The sequence below is a fragment of the Dipodomys ordii genome, unplaced genomic scaffold (assembly GCF_000151885.1).
Source record: "Dipodomys ordii isolate 6190 unplaced genomic scaffold, Dord_2.0 Scaffold6, whole genome shotgun sequence".
NCBI lineage: Eukaryota > Metazoa > Chordata > Mammalia > Rodentia > Heteromyidae > Dipodomys > Dipodomys ordii.
This window is the reverse complement of record NW_012267222.1, coordinates 7,772,636-7,790,714: the sequence shown is the minus strand read 5'-3', so window position 1 is coordinate 7,790,714 and position 18,079 is coordinate 7,772,636. Positions and strand designations below refer to the sequence as shown.

Sequence of the window (18,079 nt, the reverse complement as noted above, 5' to 3'; positions counted from 1 at the left end):
GTTCGATTCCTCAGCACCACATAAGCAAAAAGAAAAAAGCCGGAAGTGGCGCTGTGGCTCAAGTGGTAGAGCGCTAGCCTTGAGCTGAAGAGCTGACGGACAGGGCCCAGGCCCAGAGTTCAGGCCCCACGACCAGACCCCCCCGCCCAAAAAAAAGAATGATTAAAATAATTTAAAGCTTCTACTAAATACACACCAAAAAAAGGCAAAAATAAAAAGTCAAGGCAAACATCCCAATGAATCAGACTCTGCCAGAATATCAGCATTTTCCATCCATAAGTCTTAGGGGAAATCAGAAGGCCTTTTAGGATGAAAAGAAATCATCTCCCTCCAAGTCAATCCTGTTATGTTTCTCAGTGGCTTAAAAATCCTAAACCCTATGAATGTGGCAGTGTAGCTATATTTTAGAATGTTTGGGTGAAATTTTTGTTATCCACTTTCCCTTAATCTTAAAAAGTATTGAGTTTAGCTAAAAATTAGATTTATAGCCAGATACTAAGATTCACACCTGTAATCCTAGGTACTTGGAAGGCTGAGAGTAAAAGGAAAGTCTAATGAAAAGTTCATTAAATTCATCTTAAAAACAGACTGAAGATGTTGCTCAAGTGGTAAAGCACCAACTTAGCAAGTATGAGGCCCTGAGTTCAAACCCAGTGCTTCCAAAAAAAATTGCTTTCTTTCCTAAGACCTATGCAACCGAAAGAAAACAAAGTTAGATAAATTACATTTCATCAAAATAAAATTTGTTGGTCAAATAATACCAGCAAGAAACTAGGCAATTCACACAACAAAACTACTTGCATACCCTATATATATGTCATGTATTTATAAGTAATATAGTATTAGATTACATAAAGAACTCTTAGCTGGTTGCCAGTGGCTCACACCTATAATCCTAGTTACTCAAGAGGCTGAGATCTGAGGATCATGGTTCAAAGCTAGCTTAGGCAGGAAAGTCCCTAAGACTCTTGTCTCCAATAAACCACCAGAAAACCACAAGTGGTGCTGTGGCTCACGTGTAGGGTGATCGTCTTGAGCTGAAGAGCTCGGGGACAATAACCACAACCAATCGAGGCGGGGGGAGGGGGGAGAGCACAAGGGCGAGATGAGCATCTCATTCCCGCAAAAAATTACTCAGGATATTTTAGAAAAGACCATGACACTCATGGTCGTGCTTATCAAGTGATTTATAATGCTGCAGATTCAGCTATTCCCATTTTAACACTGAAGAAGCAAGTGGAATTATGTTGTTGATTTTTAAAAGTCCAGTACTCTTGTATATACCAAGTTTACAAGAACATTAGAATGATATTCTTCACTTTAATATAAATATTCAAGCAACAGTGAAGACTACAGTTCCAAGCCACTGAAATTGCTGTGAAGTTAGTGCTATAGTTACTGCTATAGTCTGTAGATCTACTAAGACCCTCAGTATCTGGGGGGAAAGGAGGTGGGGGGGGAGGAGAAGGTGAGAGAAAATGAGGCAAGGGGTAACACTGTTCAAAAAGAAATGTACTCGGGGCTGGGAAGGTGGCTTGCCTTGCATGTATGAGGCCATAGGTTCGATTCCTCAGCACCACATAAGCAGAAAAAAAAAAGCTGGAAGTGGCGCTGTGGCTCAAGTGGTAGAGCGCTAGCCTTGAGCTGAAGAGCTGAGGGACAGTGCCAGGCCCAGAGTTCAGGCCCCACGACCAGAACCCCCCCCCAAAAAAAAAGAAAAGAAAAAAAATGTACTCATTATCTTATTTATGTAACTGTAACCCCTCTGTACCTCACCTTTATAATAAAGTTTATATTTTTTTAAAAAAAGACCCTTAATATCTGCTTGAGCAGTATTCTCAAGGGAGGGGTTTGCAGAACCATCGCCAGTAATTACAGTGAAGATTAGTCAGTCTCAAATGAGAAAAGTGGCAAAACAGACTAACAAACAGGAGAAAGAACATTTAAGAAATATGTGCCATGTCAGGAAAGAAGGAAAGAGAAATGCACACAAAATAATCCCAAACACAGGATGAATTTTTTTTTTTTTTGGTAGGGCGTGGGGCTTGAACTCTGGGCCTGGGCGATGTCCCTCAGCTCTTCAGCTCAAGGCGAGCACTCTACCACTTGAGCTACAACGCCACTTCCGGTTTTCTGGTGGTTTATTGGAGATAGGAGTCTCACGGTCTCTCTTGCCCGGGCTGGCTTTGAACTGCAATCCTCAGATCTCAGCCTCCTGAGTAGCTAGGATTACAGGCGTGAGCCACCAGCGCCCGGCTGAATTTAAAATACAGGATATAACCTCATAAGAGTTGTTAAGAATGACTCTCTCTGCTCTTTTCTAGCTCTCAGCTTTTTCCTTCTCTTCTCTTTTCCAGCTCCCTTCTCTTTTCTAGCTCTCTCTCTGCTCTTTTCTCTTTTCTCTCTTTCCCAGCCTCTCTGCTCTCTCTTCTCTCTCTCTGCTCTCTCTCTCTCTCTCTGCTCTCTCTCTGTTCTTTTCTAGCTCTTTTCTCTCTTTCCCAGCTCTTGCTCTTTCCCAGGCCTTTCCCAGCCACGTGGAGTGCCAACCTTGCCTGGACCCAGCAGGTCTACTGAATAAACCAACCCCTTACCTGAAAAAAAAAAAAAGGGGTTGTTAAGAATGAGGATGGATTAAAGGGGGTTATTTAAGATATAGAATAACCTAATAGGAGTTAAGAATGAGGATGGATTAATGGGGAAACTCCTATAAAATAAGAAAGAGCCTTGCCTCTTTGGATAAATTTTAAGCTAACCAAAAACCAAGGATTTAGACCTAATGGCCTTGCAAGCTAAACTCAGAGATGAGGATTTGATAAAGAATGAAGAAATCGTCCTCCAGACTCTGATTTCTTGTTTTGTTTGTTTTGTTTTGGTTTTTTTTTTTTTTTTGGTCGGTTGTAGGACTTGAACTCTGGGCCTGGGCACTGTCCCTCAGGTCTTCAGCTCAAGGTTAATGCTTTACCACTTGAGCCACAGCACCACTTCAGGTTTTCTAAGTGGTTAATTGGAGATAACAGTCTCACGCACTTTCCTGCCTGAGCTGGCTTTGAACCATGATCCTCAGATCTCAGCCTCCTGAGTAGCTAGGATGCCAGGCATGAGCCACCACACCCGGCTCTGGTTTCTTGAGAAAGCACTTTAAGAAATTTAAAACCCATTAGAAATCAGAACCTGTGCCTTACAGGAACAGTAATTTAATTCTGAATTACCCTGAAAATGTGTATGTAGCAGCAATGTAAATGAAATTTTCGTAATAGAGCTGCCGGTTATCCTGGAAATCATTCATATTGCAGCTGATCTCAGAGGAGCCAGCCCCTTTCACAGTCAGAGTGATGAAGGCTGGCAGGGTGGGCTCGTCCCAGGCATAATCCAGCGATGTCATGGGCTTTACTTCAGTCCGCAGCCTGGGTTCCACTACACCATGCTGAGTGAAGACAACAGGGACCTATCGATATAAGGGCAGAGGACAAAGGGACACTGATTCAGAATGGATAGTGTCACTGCAAAGTGAATCAGGCATCTGAGATTCCAGCTCTGATCATTCTTAAATAAATCGCACAGGCAATAATCCCTAGTGAGCCCCCCCCCCCCATCTCACCTTCTCAAATGTTCTCCTTTGTTTGGTTCTTTGTATAAGGGGAAGGGTAGCACTGGGGTTTGAATTTAGCCATTCCTCCAGACCATCTTATTCTAATTTCTTGTTCAGATAGGGTATCACACTTTTGCCTAGACCCACTTTAGACTGCAATCTTCGTATCTCCATCTTTCAAGTAGCTCAGATTACAGGCTACAAATGATTTTCACATTTGAAATTGTCTGCTACTCAGGAGGAAGAGATTGCAAGAAGTACATTCTGAGGCCAGCCAAGGCAGGAGTTAGCCAAAAAACTACACATGATGGCATACTCTTGTGGTCCCAGCTACTCAGGAGGGAAAGTAGGATGATCATAGTCTAAAACCAGACAGGTAAAAGTATGAGACCATATCTAAAACCCAACTAAAAAAGCAAAAGGACTGTGAGCATGGCTCAAGTAGGAGAGTATTTGCCCAGCAAGTCCAAGTCCCAAAATTCAGTCTCCCGTACCACCACAAAAATGAGGAGCAGCAACAACTTCAGCCAAAATACCTCAAGGAAGCATCTCTATCGTTCCATTGGCTGTTTTTTTTTTTCCTTTACCCTACTCCCCTTGACATACTTTAAATACAGAAAGGAATGAGGATGGGGAATTTGGCTACAGAAAGCCACATGTGGTAAGGCACACAGTTATTCAAAGGAGTAATTCAAAATAGAATCTAAGCCAGGTGCCAGTGGCTTACATATTATGCAATCCTAGCTACTCAGGAGGCTGAGATCTGAGGAGTTTGGTTCAAAGCTATCCCAATCAGGAAAATCTGAGACTCTTGTCTCTAATTAACCACCAAAAAGTCAGAAGTGGAGCTGTGGCTCAAGTGGTCCAGCTTTACCTTTGAGCAAAAAACTCAAGGATAATGCCCAGACCAGGAACTCAAGCCCCAGGACCAGCACCAAAAAAACTAAATAAATAAATGAAAGGAATCTAACTATTCTCCTTTGGGCTTTACTTGGGAGGATCATACAAACCCTCACTGTGTATCTAATTAACACCATCTCTGCTCATTCCCATTGTCACTGGACAATTTAATTCCTTTCTCGACCTCTTACAATGAAAATCTAAGAGGACATCATGTCAACCAAAGTCTCCTGTCAAAATATTAAGGGATAAAAAGTTCCTTTTGCTGAGTGAAGGCTGCCCAGCCATCAAAATAACCATGAGGAAACACATCCGAACAGTCAGGATTCCAGGGTTGACAGGCTATAGACGGCCTACTCTTCTATATCTTCCTTTGAGTGCATTACCGCATTATCACACCCTCTCACCCGGGAAGCAGCCCACTGGCTCTCCATGACATCTGGTACCTTAGAAAAGTTGTCAATGCGGAAAGGAGGAGGTAATTGGTCGGTGTCACTAAAGGAGATCCTGTATGTAGCTCCTCTCAGGGTGATTTCCACTCGTAGGAAGAAGCATTTTCCCAGGGTATCCCTACAGAATACAGAGACAAAGGAGGTGCCATTACAACGAAGAAACAAGTGCAATGTGTTTTTCCATTGTGCTTTGCACCACCATAATGCTGTGTGCCCCGGTGAACAGCATGGAACTTCCAGTCTACTACACGGTCCTTTACCACATGAGAAAGTAGAAACCAATAACCATATGGTGATTTCCTATCCCTTCAACATTTATTAACTGATATCCTTCTATAAAGATGTGAAGGAGAGAGAAAAACCAGGAATAAACAGAGAGAGAGGGAGAGAGAGAGAGAGACAGAAAGGGAGAGGGAGGGAGAGAAGGCGAGAGGGAGAGAGAGAAAGAGGGAGAGAGGGAGAGAGAGGAGAGAGACAGAGAGAGACAGAGAGAAAGAGGTCACCTTTTCAGAAAAAGTATGAGAAAATTTGAAAATTACCATTTTGTATCCACCACTGTAAATGGACACATGAGAAGAACCATCACACCACTGAGTCAATGATTTAATATTCAATCTTAAATGATCTCCCAGTGAATGACTCTTTTCAAGGAAGGAAAGTAATTGTATGATAAAGGCCTGGCAGGCATCGCCTTAACTGAGTAATGGTCAAACGTAATCCCCACACTGGGCCACCATACCACAGGCCTCCTGCTGTGATGCAATCACATTACTACCAAAAACATGTCTCCCAAATTCATATGGAGAAAAACATCATCCAAATGCAGAAACTTTGACATTTTATAAGAAGCTGGAGCTTTCAAAAATGTCACCGTCAATAACGACAAACAGGGAGAAGTGGGACTGCTCTAGATAAAGAGAACAAGAGAATGTGTTGGCCGCATAAGAAAATTATTTATTATTATTTTTATTTTTACTTTTGGGTCCCCTCATGGGCCTGAACTCTGGGCCTGGGCGCTGTTCAGCTCAAGGCTAGCACTCTACTACTTGAGCCACAGTGCCACTTCTGGATTTTTTTTTTTTTCTGCGTATGTGGTGCTGAAGAATTGAACCCAGGGACTCAAGCATGCAAGGCAAGCGCTCTACCACTGAGCCACCTTCCCAGCCAAAGAAAATTATTCTTGACTGGACCTAAATCAAGGACAGTGAGAGGTGCTGTAAAGGACATTTTAGTCATTCATTCATTCTATGAAGGCTATTTGTTAGAAAACTACATATCTATGTTAAATTTCTCAGTTTGCAAAACTGAGAATACACATTATATAAATTATACATAATGTATATACAAATATACATTATACATAAATATATATAAGTGGGCACCATTCCTGTAATCCTAGCTACTCAGCAGGCTGAGCTCTGAGGACTGTGGTTTAAAGCTAGCCTCGGCAGAAAAGTCTATAATCTACAATTAACAAGCTCAAGAGGTAAAGCACCAGCCAAGAAAGCAAGTCCAGCAATCATGAGGCCCTCAGTTCAAATCCTGATACATGCAAAAAATTAATAATAATGAATAATTTTTTTAATAAATATAATCCTGCTACTAGTGGCATTTTTATAGGTGAAGTCTAATGAACAAGTTCAGTTTATTTCAAATCATTTAGAAAAGTCCATGTAAGATGGGCTCATGTGCACAGAAGGATTTCAGGACAGAGGGATGGAGGAAGTGAGAGGAAAAGTGGTAAGAACGGGGCAAAATGTTGAAAATGAGTAAATCCAGGTACAAGATGGAAAAGGATTCTCATTTTTTGTTTCCAAATGAAAAGCTGGCAAAAGTAAAAGAGATAGATGGCTCAGTACTTTAAGGTAGCATGATGAGACTACTTTGAAAGCATTAACAAAAAGGCCTAGAAGTCATCTTCTTCCCTTTCTATCTTATGTTTAAATAATCTTGAGTAACTTTTTGGTTTAATGCTAAATTAGCTTTCCATTCTCACCATAAATCTGGGCTACCTCCATCCAGACAGACATAAAACAATGGTGGCTAGGGTACAAAGTACCCTACCTTCTTTTTCTCTTTTTTTTCAGACACAAAAGCAATCTTGTGCGGAATGCCTTGTACCATGCAACAAAAAGCAGTTTTAGATCTAGCTTCCACATGTGAGAGAACACATGTGCTGTTATTTTTAATTTCTTGATGTGCCACCATACTATTTCCCATAGTGCTTGTGGCATGTTATTTTTCTTCCAACAGCGTAACAGGATCCCAACTTTTCTACAGCCTCATCCACTTAACGGGTGTGAGGTGGTATCTCATTGTGTTTCTTAGTTTTGTTTTGTCTTTTGGGTGTTAGAGCTGGAAACCATGGCCTCTGGCATGCTAAGCACACACTCTACCACTGACTGAGCTAAACCCACAGCCTTCATCATTGTGGTTTTGATTCATAATTCTTTAATGATTAGTGACGTTGAATATCTTTTCATGTGCTTCTCAGCCATTTGTGCATCTTCACTGGAAAATATTTATCGAAATGAATTCCAAGAAATGGAAACAAGAGCTTTTTCTCTTTTTGTTTTGTTCATCTGTCTTTACAGGGGTCAGCGGGGACACACAAGTGGAGGGACAAAGAGTGAACAAATGAAGTAGTGGTACACGATAGACACTGTTGGAAATGAATTATACAACTTGTGGGTGGAAAAAACTGGGAGAACGCAAAGGAAAGGATGACTATGTCCAAAAAGAATGTACTTATTATCTGAAAAGTAACTAACCCCTCTGAACATTGCCTTTATAATAATAACATATATAAATTAAAAATAATAAAGCCAGGTTCAGTGGGCTATACTTGTGACTATCCATCAACAGATGAAGAGATAAATAAAATGTGGTACAAACATACAATGGAATGTTATGCAGCTTTTGAAAAGAAAGGAATTCTAATCCATACTACAACGCAGATGAACTCTGAAAATGTTATACTAAATAAAACAAGCCAGTCACAAAAAGACAAGTATTCCACGATTTCACTTATATGAGGCACCCAGCAATCAACTTTCTATACAGACATAACAGAGAATGTGTGGGCAAGAAGACTGGGCAGTTGTTTAATGGGTACAGAGTTGCAGCTTTACAAACTGAAAACAGTTCTGAAGATTATTTGTACAGCAATGTGAATATAGTTACAATAGTGAATTGTATACTTAATATATTTTGTGTATACTTAATATATTTTAGCATTATTAAAAGTTTCTTTTAGCCAGGCACAGTAAAGGACTATCTATAATACCAGCTGCTTGTGAGGCTGTGGCAGGTGGCTCACTTGAGCCTAGAATTTCAAGTTCAAAATGGGCAACATTACAAGACAAACACGCCCCCAACCATCTCACAACCTCAAAACAAAAATCTATTATTTTTTAAATTATTTAAATTATTATTTTTTAAAACATTTGATTAAAGAATGATGCAGGATAGGTAGATGAAGAGACAGAAAATAATTATTTTTAATAAATATAAAAAGAGCTAGACTCAGAAAGTTGAAACCAAAAAGCACTGAAAAAGCAGTTACATGTCCCTCAATTTTACATGCTAAGTTACAAACACTGGGGGACTTGGAAGGAGCTAGCTATCTTAAATCTGCCTTCTCTTTGAAATGGCAAAATCCTGGCACTTTGGGTTTTTGTTTTTGTTTTTGTCAGTAGTGGGGCTTGAACTCTGGGCCTGGGTGCTGTCCATAAGCTCTTCAGCTTAAGGTGCTGTACCGCTTGAACCACGGTGCCACTTCCAGTTTTCTGGTGGTTAATTAGAGAAAAGAGTCTCATGAACTTTCCTTCCCAGGCTGGCTTTGAACTATGATCCTCAGATCTCAGCCTCCTGAGTAGCTAGGATTATAGGTGTGAGCCACCGGTGCCCAGCTGCTGGCACCTTTGTAAAATGAATAATGAAGGCAAGCAAAAAAGAAGACTTAAAGCTCACCTACCTCCCTGTGATTCAGACAAGCCCAGAATTTTAGAATAATCAGCAGCACCAGTCTTGACTGTGTGTTGCTAGAGGACATGACCACACAAGCAATACCCTAGCTCAGAAAGAATAGAGGCAACAGGTAACAGCTGTCATTTGGAGTTTGACTCCCATTTTTTGGATGGACAGCAGGGAATGTTTCCCTTTCTTTTTTTTATTTCTCCTATTTTAATCCTGTTATACCAAACTAAAACTGTCACCTTGTGAATCTCATTTTTTGTAAGACACCCTGAAATGCTTTTCATGCATGGATCTCCAAGGCCTGATGTCATGTGGAAACTTGGAAGCTGACAAAACCCCTCATCTACTCTTCTCTAACTGTAAGAAGAAAGATTAAGTCATCGCTGGCTAGTTGACTTATTATTCTAACAAGGACCTTGAGGGTCACTGGCAGGACAATGAAAGCCAGACAATTTAATAACAGCATCAAGTTAAGAGAAGCATGTACAAATGCTAAGAATAGACAAAAATATTTGTAATTGTGCTGTCATCTAAGCACAGACAGAATTTCCAGACATCCAGGAAAGCATGAGATGAGTGCATTGCTGCCCCTGGACTTACTCCTTTGTAGACCACAGAAGTTACTCAACAGTTCCAACCGCTAACAGCCCCTTTAACTCATTCCATCAACGTGCTTACTCCTCTCTAGATTTTGCAAGCTCTAAGGATATCATCTGAGCCAGAAATACCTCTGCCCACTTTACAAAGAGCAGAATGGGCCTGCAATTTACATTACTGCATCTCAAACAAGACTACTTTTTGTTTCTAGGTCAGGCCTTGAACTTACCTCATGTTGATATGGAAGGAATTATTCTTGTTGACTTCAAAGCCTCCAGACCAAATACAATTGGGAACATCCATCAACCTGACACATAATAGCTGATCATAGTCATTGCGAGGCCAATGGAACACCACACTGGAACCAGGAAGGGTGGAAATGTAACCCTCGGGATTGGCTGTTCCCTAAAACACACAGAAACACTGGCTTTAATCAACAAAGCAATACTCAGCAACATATAAAGGTCTGCTGAGTTCCAACACAGCCTTATCTTCTGGCAGGAACTATTTGGGTCATTCATATCATAAAATGGACAGTATTAATGTAAGATGAGTCATGACATTAAAACTCACTTTTGATACTAAGTAAGCACGGTCTACTCAAAGCCAAACTGCTTACCTGTCCCCTGGCAAATTCCCTTTGTGCAAATGCGAGCTTGTGAGATGACTTGTTGTCTAACAGGTAACGGGGCGCAAAGATGACCATACAGGTATCGATATATCGGCCTCGGCCTTTCTTAACATCAATACCTGCAAGTAACAAGAGCCATCTGTATGAATTACTCATAAGACAGTAAATCCTTGGTCCAACAAAAATAAACAGGTATCACAATTAGCTTCTCTGAGAAAAAAATTATATCACGAGAGGATATGGAGCCTTTCAAGAATGTGATATAAACTGCAATTTTATGCAAAGTACAAAACTATTCTGTTTCCCCATTTAGGCCTTAAAAACTCTCAAGGACAACATCAATAGTCCCTGAAATCTCAGCTCTTCACAGAATATGTACCATTATAGCAGAAACTAAAATATATAAGCATTCAACCACATATGCCTCATGTTTACAGTTACGAAACTAAGACAAGTTCATATGATGCATTCCTACTTACACATAAACAAAACTTTCTCCTAGAGAACTTGCCTTTTTGGCAGGCTGTGATGGGAATTCAGAAGTATCTGGTTGGATTTGTTCTGACTGAACTCAAACTACTTATCTAGTACTGTCTTTTATCCCATTGTCCAAGATTCTTCCTCAATTACAATGCTACATACTAGAATTTATATCCATAAAATAAGTACGTCTTTAAAAACAATTTGCCTTGTAAAAGTTAAGATGTGTTTGCGACTTTAACTATTCCACAATACTGTGAAATAAGTGAAATTTATGTAATCATCTAATCTCAATTTTAAAAAAAAGTGAGAGAAGGGATGGGTTAGGAGCGATGGGTGGCAATGTTGTCAGACACCTTGCATACATATACTGTTTTGTAGAATGGGAACTTCTTTGTACAACTACTTAAAAATAATAATAAAAAATGTTAAAAATAATAATAATAAAGTGCAAAACACAAATAAAACAGAAGAAAATCTCAAAACAAGTTCCAAGTAAGAAAAATGAAATAGCACTGAATTACCTTTAAAAATCTGAAGACATCTTTTTTTTTTGCCCCCAGTTGTGGGGATTGCACCCTGGGCCTGGGCACTGTCCCTCAGCTCTTCAACTCAAGGCTAGCACTCTACCACTTGAGCCACAGCGCCACTTCCAGCTTTCTCTGCTTATGTGGTGCTGAGGAATCAAACTCAGAGCCTCATGCATGCAAGGCAAGCACTCTACCACTGAGCCACCTTCCCAGCCCTGATGACACCTTTTTTTATTTATTTAATTTTATTTGTGAACATACTGTACAGAGGGGTTACAATTGCATGGGCAGGACCTGATGACACCTTTTTAAAACCACAAAATAGTGGATAAATCATCCATTCATCCAGACAATAAATGCAGTAATTATACTGAAAGCACTGGACTAAAGTCCAGCTATATAACATTCAAAGCATTTATAATAGAAATAATAAAATATCAATAATGTTTACTGGACTCTAATAAAGAAAGACTTCATATTTCATCCTCATAACCGCCTGAGTTACAAACCTAATTATGTCTATTTTACAGAGGAGAGGCACAGGAAGTTAGGTAACACAGCTAGTAGATGGTATGGCTGGGGTTCAAACCAAGCACCTGCCTGGACCCAGAATCTCCACGAGGCTTTTCATACTTTAATAGGATATATATGTATATGCAAGATTCCAGCTCAGCAGTCAAGTCTGGAGAAAACCATAAAAATGAAAGAATTTGACTTTCTATAGAATAATCAGATACTGATTTTCTAATACAATCCCAGTTGCCAATTCCAATGCATATTCATAATGCACTTGTACTGGTTTAGAAATTCTGATGTTCCTTTACTACAGCTTGAAAATACTTGAAAGACTGAGAAAATCGCAAGAATAAGTATCTGTCTCTGAAACGCCTTTGAAAAGGAGAAGATATGATAGGAGGAGATCACAGCCCAAAGCTGGTTCCAGGCAAATATATGAGACCTTATCTGGAAAAAGCAAAAAAGGATTGGACTTAGCTCAAGTGGTACAGTGGGTGCCTCGCAAAGGCCATGTGGTACTAGAGGAAGGAAATAATCCTGTTGCTTTTCTTCCTGGGGTATGAAAAAAAGGTTTAGTTGCCAGAGACCAACAGTATGAGAGTTAGCTGATCTTAACTATCACAACATTTGCCTGTAGAAGATGAATTTAACTTGATGCTACAAAAGGTGCTAGAGTATCCAAACCAGTACACACTCTGGAAAAGGTATGCCTTTTTTGTTTCGCATTTCATCTTAGACTGCCCTCGCCATCCTCCAATAAGATGAGCTGAGAAGATGAAGCTGCAATAAAGGCCTCTGGAGAGAGAGATGAGGCTAACTGGCCATGCCCTCCTTGGCTTTTCAGTTTGGAACTGAGCTGTAAGCATTCCTAATAGGAAGCTAGTTATCTACCCAATTCTATCTACCCAAGTAAAACAGTCCATAGATTTCCTTGGAAATACATGCCCAAATCTCATAAGAACCCATTGCAAAGTCCTATTTTGTACAATATTTCATGGTAGAATAACAAAGTACAACCCTGCGATAAATGCTCCATGCATGTAGGTCTACACAAGTAATCTACTGCATATTTTTAATTTGTTCACACAAAAGGAACAAGTGATATTCTTCCCCAAATTTGTCTCAACAAAAGCTTCCAGCCAACCTTGCTCTGGGAAATGTACCAAGAACAGGGTATTCCAAGAAAAAGCCAAGATGAAGCAGCCTTTGCCTATCCAAACGTAAGAAAAAGTACATTATCTACAGCTGGAGGAATGAACAAAGTTTATTTTTTATTCCGTGTGTGTGTGTGTGTGTGTGTGTGTGGTGTGTGTGGTGTGTGTGTGTGGTGTGGTGTGGTGTGTGTGGTACGTATGTGTGTGGTGTGGTGGGGGGGGGGGGTATGCCCCAGTCCAAGGACTTGAACTCAGGGCCTGGGCACTGTCCCTGAGTTTTGATTTGTTTGAACCAAGGCTAGTGCTCTACTAGTTGAGTCACACTTCCACTTCTGGCTTTTTGCTGGTTAATTGGAGATAAAAAGTTTATGGACTTTGCCGCCCAGGCTGGCTTTGTACAGCAATTCTCAGACTTCAGCCTCTTCAGCAGCTAAGGTTACAGGTATGGGCCACTAGCGTCCAGCTAAAGTTTATTTCTTTAAAATATCTTAATGTCCACTATAGGACTACAAATATAAATCCATGTTAAAATTTTTGAAAAGGCTAAGATATAGGCAGAAGGATCATGGTCCAAAGGCAGGCTCTGGACAAAATTGTGAAACTCCATCTAAAATATAACTAAGGCCAAAAAGAGCTAGGGGAGTGGCTCAAGTCCTTCTACAGCAGGACTACTGCTATCTGCACTGTCCAGTACCACAGCTAATTAAATATAGCTATTCACATTTAATTTCACTACATGAATGAAATTATTTCATCCCTCCATCACATAGCCATACTTCTCAGGATGTGTTCTCAAGAACTCAGCAGCTAGCCAGGCGCCAGTGGCTCACGCCTGTAATCCTAACTACTCAGGAGGCTGAGATCTGAGGATTGAGGTTCAAAGCCAGCCCGGGCAGGAAAGTCTGTGAGACTCTTATCTCCAATAAACCACTAGAAAACTGGAGGTGGCGCTGTGGCTCAAGTGGTAGAGCTCTCGCCTTGAGCTAAAGAGCTGAGGAATAGTGCCCAAGCCCAGAGTTCAAGCCCCATGACCGACCAAAAAAAAAAAAAAACCTCAGCAGCTGCACGTGGCTTGTAGCTAGTTATGTGTGGGAAGGTGGTTAGAACTCCATCATCATGTATGACAATATAACTCTAATATTCCAATACTCAACCGCCTTGGAGAAAGAGGGATATACTGCTAACATTCTAATTCTAAGGCATATATGTAAGTAAGATAGATCCTTCGGGTGTTCTCAGGATCCCTGAGAATATTTATATAGTGTCTCTGTGCCACCTCAAAAGGCTGTCTGGGAACTTCTAATGTCTACAATACAGAGTGCATTTTTTTCTATCTTCTCCTTCACATTCACCAGCCACCACCCTTCTTCTGACTCACTCCTCCCCTCTTCTTGTAAGCAAGTCATTTTGTTTTCTACTTTAGTTTCAGGGAGAACAATGCTTCTTACCCTCTTAGGGTTTTGCAAATGTTATGAAAGTATAAGGATACAAGGTGGAGAAAAAGCATCTTCTGAAAAACAAAGATTCAAACCAAACTGATGCCATCCTGCCAGCAAGGTGAGTTTGAAATTAAATAGGGCTACTGACTTAAAAAAGGGTAGTGTTTAGGTGGCTCCTCCAATCCCTAGGAGAATAGATATGTGTTGAACTCAATATAGCATTCAAAGAACAGACATACGACCTACTGTCAAAAAAAAAAAAAACCAATACTTGTAGCCAGGACAAAATGCATGGCCAGAATATTCGTCTAAGCCTGAGGTCACTGGATAATAGTTCTGTCTTCCCACTGCCCAACAGGTAACCCACCAATATTATAGATCAGCCCTGGGCGGTTTCCTTGCTGGATGACTTTCAAAGCTCGGACACCACTACCACCATCCAGGGAGAAGCCCTGACACCAGCCAGGCATGCCTTCTGGATGAATCCCCTTTCCGATTCTCATCGTGCAGCTGTGGGGCAGAAAAGCAAACATGTATACATTCATCCACAAGAAATCTTATCTACCTCCTAAGTAGGCAACACTAAGGTGGCTATCACCCAGTCAGATCTCTAATACTGACACTAAGAGAATTAATCAGTGTAAACACACTTCCTAGAAGTAGCCATAGTCCAACAGTGTGTGATATATACAAGCATTTACAACTGAACACTTTAGAAGAAAACCCTAGGATTCTGTGGGCCTAACACGTGAGAAAAGTGCTGCCCTGAAAAAAATCAAAGCAAAAAAAAAAAAAAAAGGAAAGAAAGAAAGCAAAAACAAAAACTCTGAGAAAAAAACCTGACCAAGGCATGTAAAGAGAAGAACTTGATGGTGAATCACTTCCAAGGACTGACTCAATCCCAGTGCCAAAGTACTATTGAGTTGTCTGTGTCTTGTCGGACAAGACACAAGAAAACTTAACTCCTAAACCTGCACTCCAGCTCTATCACTAATAAAGCAATGTACACTTGAGCCAGTAGCTCTCTGAGTCTCAATTTCCTCCTGTTAAGATATTACAGTATCTCCTGGCCACCCAAAACCACTGGGAACCTGGGGAGAATCTAATGAGATAGTTTTCATGGAAACACTTTGGGAAGTGGAAATTCCACAGATAACAAACTTGTGACAAATGTTAAGTCCTAGATCTAAAATGGCCAATAACTGTTTGAGGTCCAGTGAGGCTGAAGTACTGACCATGTCAGTGGCTAGCTGTGTCCCCAACACTAATCTAGATTGCAGCCATCTGTACCACTGCAGTGCAGCATTTGGAAGCATTAATGCTAAGCCTTCAGCAGAAGTCTCCATGTAAGAGTGCATGGCACTTTTGATTATGAGACATACTCATTTACTTTTGGATTAGGGCTACAAATGAGAAGACCTCATAAAAAGCAGAATGTCAAAACTAAGAACAAAAGCAAATTAATGTTCTACCATACATTAAAAGAAACTATCATTTAACTGGGCACCAGTGGCTCACACCTGTAATCCTAGCTACTCAGGAGGCTGAGATCTAAGGATCACCACTCAATGCCAGCCCAAGCAGGAAAGTCCGTGAGACTCTTATCTCCAATAAACAACTAGAAAACCGGAAGTAGCACTGTGGCTCAAGCAGTAGAGTGCTCGCCTTGGGCTGAAGAGCGCAGGGACAGCGCCCAAGCACAGAGTTGAAGCTCCACGACTGACGCCCCCCCCAAAAAAAAGAATCTGTCATTTAGCCTGCACAATTCTTGGTTTGCCCTGCTCTAAGCACTCAATGAGTGTTTTGGGATGCAGAACAGCCTACTTTGGATTTCAAAACCTTCCACTAACAGCCATAACTGATCAGTGGGGCTGAAAGGCAGCCTATCTTCTTCCTAATGCCAGCTCTTCAGTGCTAAAAGCTTCAGCAGATGGGAAACTGAAGAGAAGAGGGAGTGCCAGGTTTCTCTTCATGAATAGGAGAACTACTTCAACACATACTAAATAAAACTAACTTTCATTATACACTAACAACTGACTTAGTGCTAGTATCAAATAACACAAATTAGATGGGGGAAAAAAATCCCATTATGTCATGATTCTGCCCTCTGCCAAGTCAGAACTGTTATCTACAGATTACTTCTACTTCCATGGATAAGTTATAGCCATGGCCAATTTTCCTTCTCGAGGAGCTGATTTCCCCCCTTCCTGGAAATAACTGTACTCACAGGTTTGGCTGTTCTTTATCAGCATAGCAGAATAAGAGAGGACTCAGGCTCCGGGCCAACTCATGTTCCTCAAACTGGCCTGCAGCATCTGTCTTTGCATTGTCCTGTCTGAAGATCAGTGGTAACCCTTTAGAAAGGAGGGGGAAAAGTTTATATCATTCCCACCCAGTCTGCCCATGGAAGATGAAAATGGAAAAAGGATGAAAAATTATCATCAGGGGAGGGAGTAGAAATAATGGAGTTCATCCAATGGGTCCCATCCACTGCCTAGAAGGCCAGATCTGACTATAGTGAAGCATGCTCAAGGAGCTTAGCAGCTCAGACAGCTGAAGTAATCTGCTTGGATTAGTTCTATTTAGGTAGGACATATTCAGTGAATACACCTGAACTCCCATAACTAAGGCCAACGCTACTTGGACAGAGGCTCTGTACATACCTGTTTTGTTAATGAGCCAATACGGGGCAGAAATGAAGATCTTTAAGGACCCTTCTGCTCGACACACGATCCGGATGGTAAGGTTCAACTGCCGCCGGCCGATGTCATAGAGTCGCATTCTTACCATATAGTTTTGGGTCCCAGGGGGAATGAGCAATTCTTTACAGAGGGGAAAGTTCTCCAGTGACACCCCTAAAGAAGGTATAAGCTTATTATCTTTGTGGATTCTCTGGGGAGTTGTAAAAAGAGCTGACAGGAAAACTAAATTGAATTCCTTTTAGAAAACTCTCTAAGGTTCTAACTGGTAAATATTTCAAAGGCCACTTTTCTCAAGCTGGAGTAAAGAATAAGTATGAAGCAAATCAGATAGTCTGATGTCTCATTTATAAAGTTTATACTGTATAGTGATTGTATTATTTATAAAGCCCATTCTTAAATCCTAAATTCTAATCCCAGAATTCCAAAAAGCTACCAAAAGGAGTTATGATTCTAAGTTTGCTGTACCTCATACCCTGGGCTCATTGCTTAAAACACAGTAAAGCAAATGTAGGTTCTGCATCCAAACTGCTTGTCTTCACATCCCCAGTCTGCCTTATCATCTACTTGGTGTGGAGCAAACTATTCAATTTTCCTGGGCCTCTGCAGAATGTGGTACTAATTCTATCTATGTGGCAGGACCAGGATAAGAAGAGATGACCCAGGTATAGATGACACTAAAGACTAGGAACACCAATGAAATGACAGGTTCATTTCATATGAGACTTGATAACTGATTGAAAAAATATCAGAAAATGACCTAAATACCAGAGACATTTTGTCTCTGAGTAAATACCACTGCATTACTTTTCTAAATTAAGCTCAAGGAGTTATATAGTCATTGAAATGTTATCTTGACATTATGGGACATTATGTAAAATAGGGACAACCCCAGGTCTCTGCTGTGCAGATCAACTTAGACAATTCAATGAAAGCACTTGTGCACCGTATCTCATACTGCTCAACACAGTCACTGGCAGTCCTGTGGCAACAAACATAAAACACTTCTGAAAGTGCCTCAAATATAGATCTTGACTTTGACTTCATTCACCCTTACAACTGAAAATTACTTGATGTATTAAAACATTCTAAGTTTCATTTAACAAATAACTAC

At 40.7% G+C, this 18,079-nt stretch overlaps 1 protein-coding gene across 1 annotated transcript in view; it reads right to left on the bottom strand.

Moving 5' to 3' along the window:
• The window catches only part of Vps13d (vacuolar protein sorting 13 homolog D (S. cerevisiae)), a 236,261-nt gene that overhangs the window by 105,565 nt on the left and 112,617 nt on the right, over window positions 1–18,079 (bottom strand). The window contains exons 46-52 of the mRNA XM_013031922.1: window positions 16,930–17,121; window positions 16,494–16,620; window positions 14,634–14,776; window positions 10,136–10,266; window positions 9,746–9,921; window positions 4,936–5,059; window positions 3,210–3,445 (exon numbers count right to left, since the gene is read on the bottom strand). Of these exons, the coding sequence (XP_012887376.1) occupies window positions 3,210–3,445; window positions 4,936–5,059; window positions 9,746–9,921; window positions 10,136–10,266; window positions 14,634–14,776; window positions 16,494–16,620; window positions 16,930–17,121 (1,129 nt within the window). The remainder of the gene's footprint in view (window positions 1–3,209; window positions 3,446–4,935; window positions 5,060–9,745; window positions 9,922–10,135; window positions 10,267–14,633; window positions 14,777–16,493; window positions 16,621–16,929; window positions 17,122–18,079) is intronic.